Genomic DNA, 20,445 nt, shown 5'->3' on the forward strand with positions numbered 1-20,445 from the left:
TAATATATTAGAATGCATCAAAAGTTAAGTAGTGCAAGTATTTTGGAACGGAGGTAGTAATTTCTCTGTTCCATTATACTTGTTACATTTGACTTTTACGCAATTCAATATGTATTTTTGATCATTTATTTATTGAACGATGCATATCTAAAAATTATAAAAACTTAATATTATGAAAGTATGCAATTAGACGATATAAACAAGATCTCACTTGGGTATATTTTTTCTTAAACATTAGCCGCAATATATAAAATAAACTTGAATTATAAATAGTGTCAAAACTATTATGCAGCAAGTATTTCGGGACGGAGGAAGTATGAAAGAAGCAATTTTTGTCAACAAGTGTAGTGCAACAATTTGTATGAAAGAAGCAATCAAACATGGCTGAAACCTCTCCAAGAATAACTCTCCTCTATCTTCTCTATCTCGTAGTGTTAAGCCCACCATACCCCACCGAAGCCTTCGTATCCTACACCCAAATCACTACAATCTTGTCCCTTTCGCACTCCCTCTTCACTCGCGTAGCCAACCTTCGCGCTTCTCGAGGCGATTTCCATGGAGCTCGCCGTGCTCAACTCATCGCCGATAAGCTTGAGCATGTTTCGGGCCTCAGATTTTGGTCTAATGTTTGGTCTATGGGTTGGGACTACCTCAAGAACTACGCTTGGCGTGATACGATGTCGTTCCAAGACGCTTTAGGGTTCGCATCCAACATCCACGAGTTACTGAGTTCACTCACTCAGTTTGGTCATTTAAGGTCCGATTCCGAACGGGCAGCTTGGATTGCTCGGAATTATAGTAACTTTTTCCGGATTTCCAAGTCTATCTTCTCTCGATTATCCTCAGTTTTTAGCAAATCGGTCAGATTATTGTTTATTTTTTTCAAATTATTTACTTTTTTATAAATATATAAATACTTTGTTAAATGTGAAATTTGGAATTTGATATGCAGGGGCCTTTGAAAGAACTGGTGGAGACATTGCAAAAGGAAATGGAAGGTGAATTCTTGAAAGATTGTCTACAAGTGGGTGCTGGCGATTTGATGGGTTTGGTTCAAATTTTGAAAGATTTAGCTTCTCAATATACCGATGGTCATCAAGAACTTTGAATTTTAAATTTATTTATACTTGCAAGTTTTGGGGGTTTAGTTAAAAATGGGAAATTGGTTGCATGTTAGAAGGGATTTTGCCATTTTGGTAATCTGTGCTAAGCAAATTTTTTGGGAAAATTATAGTCGGTAGTAAATTGCGGGAATTATAATGTAAATTTATATAATGTAAATTTAGTAGCATAATTTTTTAAAATTTTTATGGCCATGCTACTAAATTCATTCTAATGCATGTATTAGCTGCTAATGGAAAATTATGGAAAAAATAACTATTATGAGTTTATTAGCTTAGAAATGACATGGTACTAGAGAAAATATAGCAACATTTAGTACCTAACATTTAAACAGACTGTTAGTGCAATTAGAAATGTATTGTCCCAATCTCAATTGGAGAAATGAAATGCTAGTATAACTCTATTAGTAGATTAGTTTGTGTGCAATTAGAAATGTATGAAATTTTTGAGCTTTCTTTGCAACTGCTACTCTACATCGCTTGATAAACTCACATCTCTTCATAATGTTCTGTGATATACTTCAGTCTACATTTTGACAATGTTATGGAAATCCCTTGACTTGATTGCATGAAGTTTGAAAGTAGTTAAGCTTTGAGAGATTCAATTTCATGTCTATGGTGAAATTATAAATAGTGATTAGGTGATATACTATATAACATATTACTAGCTTTTTGACCGTAAACTAAAGCTTTTGGTTGAGTTGGTTATTCAATGGTTATAGAAGCTAAAGTGACGAAAGGTCACATGTTCAAATCTCATCCATATTTCATTATTTCAAGTGAAATATTTAGTGTTATGTATGAGGAGGGTATGTGTTGCATCTTCACTTCTAGCACATATGCTATGCTCTATCATAAGGATGGTGTAATTCAGAAGATTGAGTGAGAAACTATATAGGACACCAACTTTGTGATGAAGAATCTGAACTAAACCACCGGGAAAAAGAAATGATAGGACTCTTGTCTTGCATATGAAAATATGAAACTTGACTATTATCCGAAGATATTTGATCCAAAAATGCTTCTACAGGAGAAAATCTGTAAAGTGGACGATAGATGTGGCGATTCACATTGGACACTTTATAATGTCAGATGTGGAATTCTGTGGTTTTTCGAGTTCAAGCTAGCGGGAGCCAGGTAATTGCTAGTAAGAGTTAATATTCTTTAATTTTTGTCGCTTAAAAATGATCGAGGATATAGAAATGTCTGTGTGCTGTGGGTTTGATTCAACAAATATGCATATACTACCCCCGTTTTAAAGCATCGGCCTTGTAATTGCTGGTAATTTATTGATGATCGGATAACATCTCAAGAGAAGTAATTTAGTGGATTTTGAGTTATGACAAATAACGTATGCCATGTAAGTTTATCAATATAGCCTAAAATTGTACGAGGAAGTATAAACTATTAGATTATGTGGAAGCGACTGAATTTATTCAATCATGATAATTTGGTGAATGATACCTATTCAATCATGAAAATTTGGTGAATTATGATGAATGAAGTTTGCCATGTAAATTTATCAATATAGCCTAAAACATGTATGAAGTTTATCAATACTAACATCTCTTTGAGTTATCCTCTTTGATTACTTTTTGTGAGATTTTTTTAGTTGAATGAGTTAAATTTAAAGGGACGGAGGGAGTGCAGCTTATAACATATATGAGGAAGTATAAGTATTGTTAGGTTATGTGGAAATGACTAATGTTTTCAATCATATCGGTTTACAAGAGGTTCTATTTTGAGCTTCTTTTTGCAAGTCTAACTATATAAAATAATACAGCTCATATAGGGAGAAGGTTCATAATTCATGTTGTTTGCCGATGATATCATATTAAGGGTCAAAACTAAGATAAGGCCAATGCAAAGCTATAAATATGGAAGGATATCGCACCTTGTATGACCTAGGTGCATGATACACATTTTTTTAAAGTACAGGTTAGACCGCAGGATTTAGAGGGACAAGAATAAATTCAAAACCTTATTTGGAGAAAGCGATACATGCTTCAATTGAGACAAAACTTATTCTCAGTGCAAGATTCGCATTAGTTAAGGAATGATGGTCTTTTTTGTTTACTAGAGAAGCCCATTCAAAAGAGGTTGGATGGATATGAGTTATGACAATGAGGTTGGAGTCTTGGCCGTGTACAATTATCTGTCAATTTTGATATTTTGATTTTTAACTTTTAACTAGTGTTCGTTTAGATTAGCATTTCAGATCTGATTTTAGGAAAGAACATAGGTAAAATAAATTCTGAACTTAATTTTTCGCTCACAGATTCTGAATCACAGCTACATACGAAGATATTTTGGTGCTTTACATGAGTCTTGACTATGGTGTACTCGCATTTCTCATATCATAATCGTATACTCCTTTGTCCCATTCTTTCAGCATCATTTTTAGTTTTGGACAATGATTCATTATTTTTTTAATCTCATTTATATATTTTAAGTCTTTTTTACTTTCATCACATATAGAGATGCTTATATACAACTGTAACCATATATAGCTCATGATTGTGGAATTTGAGTGTTGAGCTGCACTTTGTAGGTTGCTCTAAATGAATTCTTTGTAAAGGAAACAAAAAATGGCTAGCTGACCACATATAGATATAGCTCTGAGTCATGATCAACAAGGGTTGTTCCTGTTACAAAATTGGGTAACAGGTCAGTAAGGTAACACTTTTTTCTTCCACAAATTCTTGTGAGAGACGGTCTCTTTGAGAGACCAGAAAGAGACCATCTCTAATTAGGTTGGCCCAAAAAAAGGAAAATATAGAGTAAGTTTCTCAGTGGACATTAAGAGTATTGTATGTAGATATTTAGAATAAAGTAAGTACTTAAGTACTTACTCGGTGGACATTAAGTATATTGTAAGTAGGCGGTAAAGATATTGTAAGTGGGCACTAAGGATATGGTAAGTAGGCTAGTAGGCTAAGTTTTCGGCATGCATTAAGAATATTATAAATAGGCATTTTAAGTATTTTTTTGGTGAGCATTAAGTATATTGTGAGTAGACATTAAGATAATGTAAGTTAGGCATTAAGAATAAGTAAGTGGACATCAAGATTTAATGGGTTGGGCCTGAGAGATGTCTCTCAAAGAGACGGTCTCTCTGGAGACCGGCTGTTATTCTTCATTGTTTCCTAATGCTACTCAACTAACTGTTACAAGGGCTGTTCATATCGATATGGAAGGCGAGGGAGAGCTCGAAACTAGCGGGTAAGAGGTTGGGGGTGGGAGATGTTGACTTCTGGGGTGGGCTGTTGCTGGAAAAAAGGAGGTGGGGGTAGGTTTGGCATTGGGTTCAGCCTTGTATATGCTATAGCATGCATTACATCAATACGGCCTGAACTCGAAACAAAACCTGATGGTGTTGCTTGGCCTTGTATATACCATGCATTACATTAATAAATTTAGATGTTGAGATTCTAGATTTGCTTATTGAGATAATCAAAGATAGAATTTAGTATAGATTTTTAGTCTTAGGAGAAGTCAGGTTGAACATAAAGAAAAAAAGAATGTATTTCTTAACATCTAATACAAATAATATAAATTATCAAGAATGTATTTCTTACTTCATAATTGATCAAATGAACAACTTATGCTCTTAGTGTTTTTTCATTTGATGTATACTTATATGTGTTAGTTTTACTGTGTTAGTTTCTAGTAAAACGCTATTATTATCTAAAATAATTAAATATATTTTATTTTCAATAATTTGTTCAATTTATATTTAGTATTACACTTAATTAAAGGACATCCAATTCCTTCAATCTCTCACTAGTGGTAGTACACGTGTATAAAAGTAAACCATAAATTGTGTAAGTCACTTAATTACACATAATGAAAAAAAACATTCAATTCCTTCAATATGTCATCCATATTTAAGTTAAAATTTATTTCTTGAAATGTGAGCTTGAACCGTGGAAACAAATGATTAACACTTTTATAAATTTGAATACAATCATACTTTTTCAGTTTTTACTTTTCAAGAAGTCAAAGACATCAATCCTTATAGATAACCAAAACTAACGCTTAACTTTTAGCAATCTCAAGTATTTTTTTATTGCCAATATTTTTTTTTTGCCACATTTTACAACGCGACGATTGAGAATGTCAAAAGCACACTAATCACTAAATGAGAATAGTTTCATAAGCATCTCAAAGAATCTTTAAAATATAACAATGAAAATCTTAAACCATCTTGAAGAACATTAGAAAGCTTTGCTTAATGTAACACTATTACTTGTACATGTAAGTCCATGAAATTACGCTATTAGTCAACTTACAAACTACTCTATTAATAAAGTATTTATGGCCGACGTAATAATTTGGACTAGCGACAAATTGAATTTGAATAACTGTGTCGAATTGATTTAGCACACGTGCAGAGATGAATATGCAACACCACTATTTAGAATTCACCCCATGACTACACTAATAGTGAGCTAAGGTGGATTCAACCAGAAAGCGTATGCCTTATCTTTTAAATATTGCAAAATGATGTTTTGAGAATTTAAATTTATTGTTGCCTTAATAATATGTAGTTTTGGGCATATTCAATATGTTCTAATGGTGAGAATTCGATTTTGTTTAAGTTTGAGAGTAAATACTACTTTTTAGTTAATATTTTGGGTTCAATTTTCACTCGCCCCTTTCCATTAGCGTACTTTCTGATTTTTTTTTTCAATGACACAAAACTCTTATTTAGAGGCTTACAAATTTTGATTGTCCTTATTTTTGCTTTTGTATAATTCACTAATTTTAAGGCCAAAAATTAAATCATCATCACATTATTGTTACCGGTTTTCATACTTATTACAATTTACCATTACAATGCAAAGCCGGTTTTGGTAAGCCATAGTGAGAGCTGATGGTGCCCACTGCCCCCAACGTAAAAGCTTTGTTTGTTTTTAAAAGTATTTTACTTTGTTCTTGCTATCGATCTAAAGCCCTAATCACTTGGGTAGTGTTTTTTTTTTTTGAACTTAATCACCGGGGTTGTTTAGCATGAAGGATTCCGACTTAGGTATAGTAAAAAAAAACACGGCTTAGGTATAATAAAAAAGACACGTGAATTATAATTTAAATTTGCGCCAAAAACTAAATTGATTACAAATTTATGACCAAAAGCGGGATTAGGATTAGTTGGTCTATGATCATTTTGCTACCAGCAATATGTTGGTCGCAAATTGTCGCCAATCTGGACCAAAAAGTCTAAACTCAAGTTGCCGGATTTTGACTTTTGGTTCGTGAGGGAAGATTGATTTCAACAAACATTCCGACTAGATTGTGACCAAAACGTTGTACGCAAATTCGCCACCATCATGTTGATCACAAATTAGTAGTAGCTTGTGACCATTTCTGACTAAATTTCTGGCTGCAGATTGCAACCTAAATGTGTTTAATATTATTTTGCAACCACTTCATCTATAGAGTCACATATTAGTAGCGGTTGCCATATAGCAACAAATCCACAACCAGAGCGCTAGTCGCAGCAACCAATTTTTTTGTAGTGGTAGGTAAAACGCATAAGTGTACTTAATCACTGATAACCTTATTAAGAACCAAGTCTCATAGATACTATTCATTTTTTATCTTTAAAGGGAAAAATGTTCCTAATTTTAAAGTACAAGATAGACCAAGAGAAGATGGGGGCTAAGAAAGGGCAAGACATGACCTTACTTCGTAAATGCGGTGGTATATGATTCAGTTGAGACATGACCCGATTTTAAAGTAAAAAAATTTTAATTTAGTCATATTTTAACCGTAAATCCTGCCTAATCTCTAATACAAAGCATTATTTCACCTTTTAATGTTTGCACAATTTTTGGTATTGATAGTTGCTTATTTAATTGTGCCACTTTTTTAACACTCGATAGAATTTCCTTCATAGCATTAGAATTTCAATGACAAAAATAAAATTTAATTTGTGCCAAAACAATTAGAAGTATAAACATAGGTGCATCATTATTTTGTAAGTTAATTATCAAACTTAGCCCTTTGGCCTTTGATAATCATTAGTTTAAGCATGCCGACTCATTTATTCATTTGAAATTTGATGATCCTTTCCTCCAAGATTTAGATAATTTCTATACTTTTTCCTAGATTTGGCACATAATTTCTATCTTTATTTAGCCAATAGTGAAAAGCAAAAGCATAATTTTTAGAAAGTTAATTAAAGGTGTAATTCAGATGACAAAGCATGCACCCTTATCATTATAGTATCAAACAACTTAATTTATATTACGTTCGTATCATAATACTCTCACCATGTCAACACAAGTATTAAGAAAATGATTGACTGATAGCAAAATACTATTATTGTCCTTAAATCTTGATAAAAGTATAAGAGTAAATGAGATATAGAGTAAGAATGAAGTAGAGGTAAATAAAATAAAATATATATAATAATGTAGAAAGTATAGTGAAACATATAAAAACAAATATAGCAAATGTTATGGCACAGATGTGTCATACTCCCTACCATTCATAGAGAATGGGACATTTGGATTTTGCACCAAAACTAAGGAGGGGCGGGGGATCACTTAAAAGTGAGTGGAAAACTCTCTTTTTCCATAAAGGGCATTGATATTTATGTGTTATTGTATTGTTGTAATAAAGGTAAAAGGATAAAAAAAATGACAAAAATAGAAATGAGACATTTTCAGTGAATTGGTCCAATTAGAAAATGTCCCATTCTCTATGAATAGGAGGGAGTATATATTATATGGTTTCTAGAGCTTGAGATAGCTTGAGAAGACCACAAGCTTCTATCAATACTCTAATATGCTTCCTATATATGAAACATAGCATTTAGAGAACATCTACAAGTCTATTTACCTTTTTATTTAGATTCATTTGGTCTTACGCGATAAACAAATTCTAATTACTCATTTACCACAGTGAACTCAAGTGAGTGAATTAGGTACCTTGTGATTTTTACTAACTTGATTATCGGAGGTAATCCTTAGAGAAGACCCTCAGAGCCAACTGTCGCTTTCTAATTATGTGGTCATTTAAAAGTGGTTTTAACGAGAGAAAAGCAAGATAACAAAGACAAACCCCAACAACCATCATATCTAACCTCTTCCTCAAGCCCTAGTATAAACTAAGCTTTGTGCTAACTTAATGGTATCCGATCCTTAACAAAAACAAATTTTCGCTAAGAGTAAGGCATTTTCCCTAAGACATTTTCTCTTTGAAAATTTACACAAAAATGACTAACAACAAAAATTTTCTAGAGCTCAGAACTAGAAGGATAAACGTTTCGCTCAACATTATCCCCAAAACCAAGAAGGGTAGCCAAACAAAGCAAGCAAACCCTTGATGACAAAAACTTTAGCCACACCCAACATCGAGTTGACCTTTGTTTAAGATCAAGTTGATTTTGGACATGTGTTTAAGATCTGTTTAAAATCGGATCTTGCTCCATGTCATTTTTTACATAATCGTAAATTCATTGTAAATTGTCGAAACTATTTTAAACACATCAAGATAAAAGGTAGTTTCTAAATCTCATGCACAGTGCCCTCACAATTTGGGGTCCAAAACATAAAGCCTTGTAGTTGTAGGAGATCACTTAAACTCCTTAGCAGTACAGCTTAAGTTGACCTGACTTGGTCTTCGTTGCTGAGGAATTGACCAATGTCATTTCCGCTTGAGAAGGTACATCTCCATCTAGAAGCGCATAAGAATTAGGAAGCAAGAAGACTCTAACCATCCCCTTTTATTCCTATGAGACGGAAGAGGAAACTTCTAGATGGATGGAAGAATTTATGTTTAGTAGCATTTGTGTCCTCTCTAGACTCTGATTGTAGCTTTTTATGAGCGAAATACATTGAGTAAGATGATGATAATGGGTTAATGGAGCATTGCCCTAATACACCCTAGAGTTCTTGATATAGGCCAATACTTAAAAGTACGAGTCAAATGAATTATATGCTCAAATGAGAAAATGAGAAAAATATTTCTCATTAAGTTATTGCCGTGTTGAGTTGCACCATCATGCCATAACAAAGTAACATCGTACCATGCCATCTTACATGACTATTATCATGAAAAATAAAATGATAAAAAAAACTTTATAATATTCAATTACATAATTAAATAAATAATATGTAATTATACAAATATATTACATAGTTTTGGGTACATGTATAGAGTCAGATCTTATAGAGTGTATAAATATTAATTTTATATTAATTTTACTTTAATTTTTAAATTCATTGTCCTGATCAAATTTTTAGAAAAATACAAACTAAATAAAGTCTCAAATTTATTGAGTATTTATACCACCCATGTAATTTGATAGTAATTTACAAATATTAAATATTTATTTTCAATATATCATAATTTGTGACGTAGTGTGCATCTAATCACCTTCGATAGTCCAACCAATAATATTATATATTTACAGCTGCAGACTTGTTATATAGCGTGGTTCTTCCTACACAAGCAAATATTTTACTCATTCCACCAAAGGAATGTGCTTCAAATATTCATTTCCCAATATATATAGTTAAAATAACAAGGTGAAATGAAGTGTCCCTCTCGCCTAGCCTATAGGTTTCGTTACCCAAATAAAATTCTCAGTAAAATTATTATAATTTTAAAAAGTGTACGTTGTTTAGATCAAAGATTCCTTTATCCTCCATAATTATTATATCTAGGTCTAAATTAATCAAGAAATAATCTATAAAAGAAAATAAAAAATAAATATATAACACGATAAATAGCAAATAAAGCATGATAAGACAATTATATAACAATCATGAAGGCACAAACAATTATCAATATATAATTATCGATGTCTACTACATGAAATTGGCATATCCAACAAGTTTTATCCCTAGCCGTCAGATCTTCAGAGAGGTGTAACTTGCTTATAACATTTTCAATTTGTTCCTTCCATATCTTCCTAGGACTACTATGACTTCTCTTTCATCAAACGTGATTTTTTTTCTACTCTTTCCAGAGTCACATTGATAACTCTTCCTTTGTACTTGCTTAAATTATCTCAATCTACTTTCATAGAAGTATATCGTTTACATAGATATATACATCCAATATATAATATATCTCTCAAAATTAAATTTGGTTTCCAACTTTATCAAAACCTTTATATATAGTTTAAGTTATTATCATTAATTAATAGTTGTGACAGTTTTGAGAAGAATAACAAGATCATATCATTATCGTTAACATTTTCATAAAGTTTAATTAATTATTTCATGTATAGTATCAATGTGCCCGTGATCATGACAGCAGGAAAAAAAAAGTAATATTCAAAAGTATAATTATTTAATTACTAATCAAGGTCTTAAGTACTCTTTCATCTTGAAGGAAGGTCAGGATCAGAAGAGAATAATTATATGTGTTCATGACGCATCCCATGCGTTAATTAGAATAATATTTAAGGGCTCTTAATTGAACTCCTGATCCAATGAACCTGTTGGGTATTTGTTTTTAGCATATGAAACAAATGAAGCTGCAAGTTGAGCTGGCAAGTTAGCCCGAAAGGAAACACCCTAATAAATAATAACAATAATTAAGACATAATATATGATCACATACTCTAATATATATACTTCCTCCGACCTGAAATACTTGCTCATCAAATATAATGGTACTTTGAAGCTTATATTATATATTATAGTTAATGTGTAAGAAAACTATAGTTAAGTTAGATCCTATTTAAATCATCTAATAACATATTTTTATAACATCAAATTTGTATGATTTTTAGTTAAGCGTAGTTTAAGATATAAATTCTGAAGATTGCGCATTTGATGATTGCTTAAAAAGTGAAATGTAACAAGTATATAGTTGGAGATATTTTGCAAACAGTTGATAGTTGATTAAATTAACTGATTTAAGTAGCTGATCATTTTTTTAATTCATAAAAATACTAGTATATGTTAGACTACTTAGATATAACCAAACCTATATATAGGAATCTAAAAGTGAAAAATCTAAAAAAAAAAAAGAATCTTGAAGTGAAATGGATGAGCATTAGTTGAATATTTGTAAACTTTTCAAATCTTCTAATTTTAAAGGGAATTGATGTCATATGTTTTTGATATATTTTATGTCAATTGAATCAATTAAAAAAAAATTATTATTATTTATATAATTTTTCATATATTTTTCATTGAAATTTTTAAAAATACATGTTTAAATTTCTACAAAACCCAACAAATATTCAAATTAAAATTGTTATTGATACACGGTTTTGTTGAAAAAACTTTTAATTGATAAAACTTGCCGTAGAATAAGAAATGGTAAATAAAATACGAATATTTGTAATCAAAATTTGAAGTTGGTATGCTCCAATGGCGTATCTTCACGGGGGCAAGAAGAGGCCCGATCCCCTGCCCTCCCTCCCCCCCCCCCAAACAAAAAAAAAAAAAAAAAAAAAAAAAAAAAAAAAAAAGTAATTTATAAAATCAGAATAGCTTCAGTTATTTTTATTTTTTTAAAATAATAACTTTAGCCCTCTGTAATTTACACCTTGTAATTCGATTAATGTACTCAAGTATATCTTTATGATATTATTTAATTTTACCGAATCAACAAATTGAATAGGATAATAATATGAGGAATATCTCAAATAAATTAATGGAGAGAACATCAATCAACAATCATATTCATGAACATTTCAAGTAATGTGATTTGCTTGAGAATATGCATTATATTGTACATAAAGTTGCTATCTAGTTGGACTGGATTCGCAATACAAATTTATTTTATATTTTATTAAAGATTAGCTTATCATTTCTTCTAACTTCAGACGTTTCGCTTTCTCTAAGGTCTTGTTTAATGGATTATACTTTTAAAGGGAACTTTCTCACAATGTTCTAATAATGTGGGAATTTATATATTTGTTTATATTCCTTTTATTCTTTCTTTTTGTCCTTTAAAGATCAAAGAATCTACATTATTTATTGCAATGCTTTAAGTAGCGAAAAATATAATCCAAATTAAATACTTCAATTTATATATTCTTGTCATATTATATTTTATTTTATTATTAATTATTATTTGATTTTTATTATACTACTAATATTTATATATGTATTCATGTTATATAAACTTTAATGTATTTCAAGTGTACCCCTAAAGCTAAACAACAAGTTTTATACCAACGATCATTACACTAGCGTCATTATATATATGCATCAAAATGTTAGGCATTTAGAAAAGCTCATTGTAAATTAAAGATGGTAGTATTAGAAATGCAATTGTTACGATGGATGAGTGGACATATCTTAAGAAAAAAATTTGAAGCAAATATTGTTAAATTAGGCTGGACTTATTGTGAATGCCAGCATATTAACGGGGGACACAAGTGCACACACTTCATAAGCCAAGGAGATATATACCATCCCAAAACCATATGGCAATGGGAAGAAGGTCTCTAATAGCTTATAAAGCGTGCACACCATTTTCAATTTATCGATGTGGGATAACTCATCCCAATACCCCCCTCACATGCGAACCCCCGTCAAGTTCGCATGTGGATGATATAAAAAGGTTTAAAAGTTGCAAATATTGAGGAAAAGATGTGAAAAATAATCATTTAAGACTGTTTGAGCATGTTCAAAAACAAGGTATCAACAAACCGATAAGGATGATAAAAGTTAAAATTAGGAGAGGACTTAAAAAAAGACAAGAAAGACCAAAGAAATGATAATTGAAACTTATTGATTGAGATGACGTATAGAAAATTGAAATGAATGAAGGAATTGAATTGATATGGATGACCATTATTGATATACTAGGTATTTACATGTGCTATGTACGGTATTCAAAAGATTTTTTATAACAAATTTATAATATATTTTTAACCAATCTTGCTATATTAAAAAAAGGGGTTTAAGTTATGAAAGAGATTAAATAATAACGACACATGTATGTATATTAATATATAAGTAACAATACATATTCAAATTTAAAATGTTATTTTGTAAAATTTTATTATTCCACAAAAATCATATATTTATCATTTAATTATTATACTAATAATTTTACAAAGATTATAAAAGTAAATAAACACAATGGTTGTACATGTATATGAACTTAATGTAAAAATGATAACAAAATGCACCTGTGCGAAAGATACAAAAATGATTTGTCTTATTTGATTTTTTGAAATTATTTACTAATCACTTTTAATTTATATTCTATTCTTTATTTAGATGTCAAAATATATTTAAGTAAGATTTTATTTGATTTGTCTCAATGTAAAATTTATTAATATTGATTTTTATAATTTTTAATTATGTGTAATTAGAAATATTTAGGATTGAATCATATTAGTATATTGAATAGAGTATAATAATTTAATATTAATTATTTTTGCTTGAATGAAGCAAACAGATCCAACCTTACTATGTTTTAATTTATAAATTAAAAACTAATTATAATTAAGGATGATAAATAAATAGTGCAATATTTCTAATGTTATACATAATTTAGAACTAAGATGTTTAGTGTTTTCTTGGTTGCTAACTATTTCTATCGGACAACATCCTTGCCCAGACAAACAAAGATTTTGATATTTTGATATTTATTCTCTTCATTACTAATTTACTATTACTGTTACGATTTGGTTTATGATCAATTGATGGTAATTAATTAAACCCTTTCATATTCAGTTATACACCCAAAAAGAGAAGTACTCTTTGCATAGAAATATATATTTTATTAGGTTGGAATATGAATGAAGTAATATATGATTACAGTAAAATTGTGTTTAAAAATGGCCTTGATATAATTATACGTGACATAAAAGTTTCTCGATTATAATATGTATATGATTAATTCAATTAGCAAAATCCAATCTTTAGGGATATTATTGATATTGTATATAAACTTCTACTGAATAGAATTTTATAATAACTTTAAAGCGAAAAGAGCATAACGACGTTAATCAAATTGGTCGGCAAAATATTTTTCTAATCTACCGAATTAACAATATTTTCTGAATATCGTAAGTGGTTGAAAGATACCTTATATATAGGGGTCCTTTATTAAAAGATTGAAATACGGTATAATTAATCAATAAAAAACTATACACAATGCTATAAATAAAAATTCCTTATAACACTGAGCTATAATTGTCATAAAAAGGTGCTTATTTAAGGAGTATATTTTGAAAGAGTTTCATAGAACTAATATTGCAAATACTAATATAGTAATATAGTATTCGTAAAGAAAAACTTTATCTATATTTATGAAAAAATATCATATGACTGAAAAAGATCTCATATGTTTATATTCTATGAAAAAGTGTTTTCTCGTAAGGAAAAACATATGTAATATAACAAGGGTTACTAATATCAAATTGTAACACTAATTTTGGTACAATATTTAATGTGACAAAAGAAGGAATCATAATATAACAAAATTAGAATAACGTCATATGTTTTGGAATATATATATAAATATGCAAAAAATATGAAGTATATTATTTGGTAAAAGGTGTAAAAACTCATTAGCTATTTTAGCTTAAACTTACGGGAAAAAATTTAATCTTTAACATCCAATCTTATTGAATAGAATTGGTAGCTCAAAACCTATCTATTTATTTATGTTAGCGCAAGTGCCAAAATTCTTAATAATATAAACTTTAAGCATATAGTCGAACATGCTTTGTCTTGCACATTGAAAAAAGATGGTGAGGATGTCCCGAATTGCGTTGATTTAAGGTATAGAACGATCGATGAGGTGCTTGACATGGGGCATTTGAGACTTCACTAAGAGTGAGGAACAATACCTCGAAGGAGTCAAGACATGGCTTGAAGTGTTGCTCGAACAAAGCAACAACGAAGAAAAAAAAACAATAGCATGCAGCAGGCAGTTGCTCGTTCGAGCAAATGAATGGCTCGTTGTTGCAGCTGAGACAGAGAGCAACAGAAGGCACCAGGAGCTGCTGCTCGAAAGAGGAAGTGAAAATGGTGCCCTTGGCAATGACTCTTACAAGTTTAATGCCTATATGCTGTCCTACTTTATCATGCTGGTCAACAACTTTGGATAAGTATTATTCCTTCCATGCCAATATCAACTTCTCATTAGTTTTGCACACACTACAAAAAAAAAAAAGGAAATGACAACAGTTGGTTTTTGTCATCACTCTTATCGCCAAATCTGCTTAGCGATAAAAATAACAACAAAAAACTCTATTGCAACTATTTTTGTCGCGTAAATGTACTTTTGTCGCCTTTTTATCGTCAAGTTGGCGACAAAACACCTTTTTGTCATCATTCTAATTGCAAAATAAAATTTCTTACAATAAAAAATTAAACTTTTGTTATTATTATTTAACAAAAGTTACCGAACAATTAACAAACACACCTATATAAATTAACGAATATAAGTTCAGCGGTTAATAGAGGGTATTAATTAATGAATACACGTAAATTCAATTAAATTTGGTAATGTAGTTGGTCATTTGGCACACTACTTATCTCTTAGATGGTTTTGATTTTTTTTTTTTCAAAATGTCGATACCCAAATTACTTGCGAGCAAAGGAATCAATTGGATCTTCCCATATACCTTCAACCAAGTGCTAAAGTCCTTGTTAGCAACATCAACAGGACAAATGTGTATACTTGTGCATAGTTGTGTTTTTTTTTTTTTTTTTTTTTTTAAAGTTTGTGCATAGTAGTATAGATATTTGCCTTTTGCATATAGTGATATTGTGAATGATTCAAACATAGTGACACAATTCTATAACATGTAGATTCTAATAAATTAAATAAAGAGAAAAATAAAAATTTACTTTCCCTAACCTTTTTAAGTAGGGTGGGGGATAGTCATGACTCATAAGTTATAAATATGTCTGCTTCTTCCTTTACTAATATTCCTGAATCACTTAAAACAACTTTGTTAGTCATGAGTCATGGCCCATGAGAGTTGAAAATATAGGGACCAGAAAGCAAAGCAAAGCAAAGGTGGCTGACTCTCAGGCTTTTAAGAGCACACTCAAGTCTATTTTCTAACTCTGGCCCACAAAATACAAATAGTGGTGGGACCCACTCCCACAAATATGAGTTTCCCTGCGCCTCCGTCCACCGGCAAAGCGTGCATTCTTCTTCATGTCGTTTTATCTCGATAGCCGCTATATCTGCACTAACTTAGCCCTACATGCATGTGAACATCCCTTTTACTATTATTTTTCACAATTTCATTTCTCTCCTTTTTTCTTAATAAAATTTTTAAATAAGGTAATACTAGTATATATGAATAATTGTGATAAGCAAATATTTTGAGTCCTTACACTGTCACATACTTCCTCCGTTCTCATACTATTGCTACATTTGCATGGGTACGAGAATTAAGAAAAATAATTGACCTACACTGTATCTGATTGTTTACTTTATAGAGTATAGTATTTTATTATTATTAATTTAAAAAGAAAAAGGAAAAATAGGTTGTTAGGTTACTTTATAGAGTATAGTATAGTATTTTATTATAGAGTATAGAGTATAGAGTATAGAGTATAGAGTATAGAGTATAGAGTAGGATAAAAATAGGGGTAGGTAGAACTTTAAATGATTGTTTTATTACTAAAAACAGAAATGTAGCAAGTAATATGAAATTGCCAAAAATATAAAATGTAGCGGGTATCATGGAACGGAGGAAGTATTTAATTTCGATTTGTTAAAAATGACAAAAAATAACCTAAAATCGACCATAATTTGCTTTTTAGAAATTTTTCGAGGAAATTAGTGAATTATGTGACACTGGATCAGTTTAAATTAAGTCTTGTATATACATTGATTTTTACATAATTTTTAAATTTATTTTCACTTCAAAAAAGGTTTAATAGTGAAGCAATATTTTTAACACTTTATTAAAATGTGACCATTCTTAAAGTATTATCTTAATATTTCAGTCTTAATTTATGACACTTTTAACAAATGTCACCAGATATTTTAGTGACATTCGATAAATGACTTAATATTGATACCTTAAATATTATAATTGACACTATTATTTATAGTATTTAAAATCGGATTAAAATTGAATTCAATAAAAAATCTTGCAAATGTCAAGTCAATTTTAAACGTTGTATGATACGTTAGTTTGGAATTGGACCACTTAAGGAACAAGTTAAAGGTCTGATCAGTTCCAATGTTTTTATCCTGCGAATCAAGTGCGCTGTATTTTTCTGTCGTCACTAGATTTAGTAATCTACAATTGTTTTTTTGAAATTGCTCCCAGGATAAGCTCAAGTTGTACGGCATCCTCCTTATTACTATACAGAATATTATCATCTATTAATGTTCTATGTGTGTTTTTATTCTAAAATATAATATCCAATTTTACTCCTAGTAATTAACATACATACGTTTTGACTGAATATCACTACACATAAAAAGTATGTACTTTTAAAAAAATTTCTGATTGAATAAATTATATAAGAGTTTTGAAAATAATTCACAACAATAAAATTAATTTTTACAGGTTTATATTCAATTATATTGAAAAAAGGTCATTAATTTATATTTTTAGAGTAATAACTGTTAGTTTTTATTTTGAATTCAACTATAAAATGATTTTGTAATATTTTATTTGGCCTTTAGTGACATATGTAATTGTCACTATAGTATATAGTAACATTTATGAGAAATGTCATTAGATTCAATGTCGCGATAAACTTTAGTATGATTTTTTTATTATGTTGTTAAAGAATCTAATAAATGTCACTAAATAATTTATATATACAATTATAAATTTAAAGTAATGACATTTAAATTAAAAGATAGATAAAATATACTCCCTCCATTTCTTTTCAAATATCTCATATGCTTTTTGGGTTACTATTCATCAATCACTCTTAATTTTTATTTTTTTCTTAATCAATGCATTAAAACATAGTCAAATGAGATGTTGTTTGATTCGCGTCAACATAAGGTTTATTAATATTTAGTTTTTATAATTTTAGTTATACATAATTATCGCTATTAAGTAATAAATTTGTACATTGACATTCATATAAAAAGTAAATGGGACATTTGAAATGAAACAGATGAAGTATATCTGATCTTACAAAATTAATTAAATGTGTAAAGATTAATATTCAGTGATTTAATTCCTAATCACCTTAACTTTGATTATGAACATGGATGATTATTGAAATTGGTATAATAAAAACTTAATTAATTAGGTATTTCTAAAAGAAAGTGATTTGAATACATGAATGCATTTGGAGACATACATGTCCCCCTTTTTCCATAAATATGTAAAATCTAAGTGACATGAAAATATAGCCCATAATCTAATAATGTATAAATATTCTTATTGCATAATCTAATTAATAAAACCTAAAGTATTCCATAATATAAGCTGGATGCCAGTTAGAAAGTACATGGACTTAAGATTGATTTTCTTAGTAATCTATCCCACATGCTACAATTAAACATCCACAATCATTATGCCTGGATATATTTGATTAAAATCCAACCAACCAAGACCCACCTCTTACATCATACTATTAGTTAGTTCATTACCTCCCATCATGCTTAAGTATAACCCCTCCATTATTTATGCACTCACCCTTTTAAATAACTAAATTAACCTTATTAATTAATTAATTAATTGATTAATTGATTAATATAGATTTGCTCCTTTAAGGATGACAAGCCAATTTCAATTGATCCAACCATAAAAATTCGTTTATATTCTAATTATTTTAATTTGAGTATACAAAGAATCATGGATTAGTTAGTCTAGTCGTAATGCAATTACAGAATTAATTTATTCTCTCTTTTTGTTTGTAGGAATTTTGTAGCTTTAACTTCAAATCAAAAAAACTTATTAGAGTATCCAATTTGACAACTCTATTATTAATCAAACTATATTATTTATGCATTAACCCTTTTAAATAACAAAAGAACCTTATTAATTAGAGATATCAAATTAGTTAATATAGAACTAGTCCTTAAGGATGACAAGCCGATTTGAATTCATCTAATGATACGATACTTTAAAGTGACACAATTTGAAATACGTATATATTCTAATATAAGTATACGAAAAATCATTGGCTATTAGCCTACTCATAACCTTATCTGTAGGGATTATGTAACCTAATCCTCGAATTATCATCATCTTTATCATTATTAACATTAACTTACCCAGTGTATTCCGCTCATATAAATTATGATAGGGGTCTAGGGAGGAAAAAAAGACGGCAACCCATCCTATAAGGAGATGCTGCCAAAGAGTAATTTAACTTGAGAAAGATCATCAGAAAAATCCTCAAATAAAAAAAATTTAATTGTAAGAGTGTCCGATTTGGCAAGTCTATTATTAATCAAAATTCAAACTATATTATGATGCAATTAATTAATTTAATGAATATATTAATATGTGAGGAATCAAAAGCTAATGCTGGATTACATCTAAAGATCCTGTGGCCAGAGTTATAACTTTTGGACAATTCGAAGAGGTAATCTTAATATGATCGTACGGTGAGGATGTATGTGTCGGCGGGCCCGTCGGCTGATGCCACTAACTTGGTCTTCATCCACTACCCTTAACTTTGTTTCTCTGTATTGCTATGATTATTATCATAAATAATATCCTTTTTATTCATCTAACGCGTCTCATTTGACTTTTTATAATTTTTTAGATGGTCAAATAAGATCATATGTAAAAAAAAATATAGTGTTTTTAAATTTTAAAAGGAGTGAAGTAGGGTTAATAGATATAAAGGTGTAAAAAGATTAAGTTTAGTTTGAGTAAATTGATAAAGTGAACATACCGAAAATAGAAATAATTCAGGGTAATTTGACTAAATAAGAAAATAAGACACTTAAGATGAATAAGAGAAAGTATATTAATTGTACTTATAATCTACCAATTATTTATGTATGTATTCATCAGCCAACTGTATCAGATTACATACAATATACAAAAATACTTGCCTCCATGTGATTCTCCAATTGGCCGTCTTGCTAATTAAGCTGGATTCTATTATTTTTCCATAATTATTGCCTTAAAAATTCCCTTAATCAACTTCCTTTTCTTTGTTGACTAATTGTATTAAAGTTAGTAATCCTATTTAATTATGCGTATATCTTTAATTTAAAGGTTCAAGAAAATTAAATGGACTTTTTCATACATGTATTTAATTATTAATATAAATTAAAAATATTTAATTTTCTTTTACATAAATAGAGAAATTAAATCCAGTAAAATACATATAAAAGAAACTAAAATGTAAAAATAGTAAAACATACACTATTTTTCATTTTCGTATGTCTCACGAATTTGTTATATACACACATTCATTTTTTAATTTCCATT

The 20,445-nt window shown here is 29.6% G+C and overlaps 1 protein-coding gene across 2 annotated transcripts; it reads left to right on the forward strand.

The window, feature by feature from the left end:
• The first annotated feature begins 319 nt into the window (after positions 1–319).
• Positions 320–4,615, forward strand: LOC130821341 (uncharacterized). 2 transcript variants are annotated; one of them, XR_009045335.1, is made up of 3 exons: positions 320–860; positions 953–2,258; positions 3,673–4,615. XR_009045335.1 is itself a non-coding variant. In XM_057687048.1 (2 exons), the coding sequence occupies exons 1-2, from the start codon at positions 381–383 to the stop codon at positions 1,106–1,108; spliced, it is 636 nt and encodes a 211-aa protein (XP_057543031.1). In that variant the 5' UTR covers positions 320–380; the 3' UTR covers positions 1,109–4,615. The 2 variants fall into 2 exon arrangements, 1 of the variants encoding a protein (XP_057543031.1); XM_057687048.1 differs by having other exon boundaries at positions 953–4,615.
• Positions 4,616–20,445: the final 15,830 nt, after the last annotated feature.

This window comes from Amaranthus tricolor, chromosome 8, assembly GCF_026212465.1.
Source record: "Amaranthus tricolor cultivar Red isolate AtriRed21 chromosome 8, ASM2621246v1, whole genome shotgun sequence".
Lineage (NCBI taxonomy): Eukaryota > Viridiplantae > Streptophyta > Magnoliopsida > Caryophyllales > Amaranthaceae > Amaranthus > Amaranthus tricolor.

Excerpts from the sequence above, each read along its gene's own strand:
- LOC130821341 (XM_057687048.1), top strand. The coding sequence starts at position 381 with ATGGCTGAAACCTCTCCAAGAATAACTCTCCTCTATCTTCTCTATCTC. Across the intron at positions 861-952 it reads CCTCAGTTTTTAGCAAATCG|GGGCCTTTGAAAGAACTGGT; the intron begins GTCAGATTATTG and ends TTTGATATGCAG.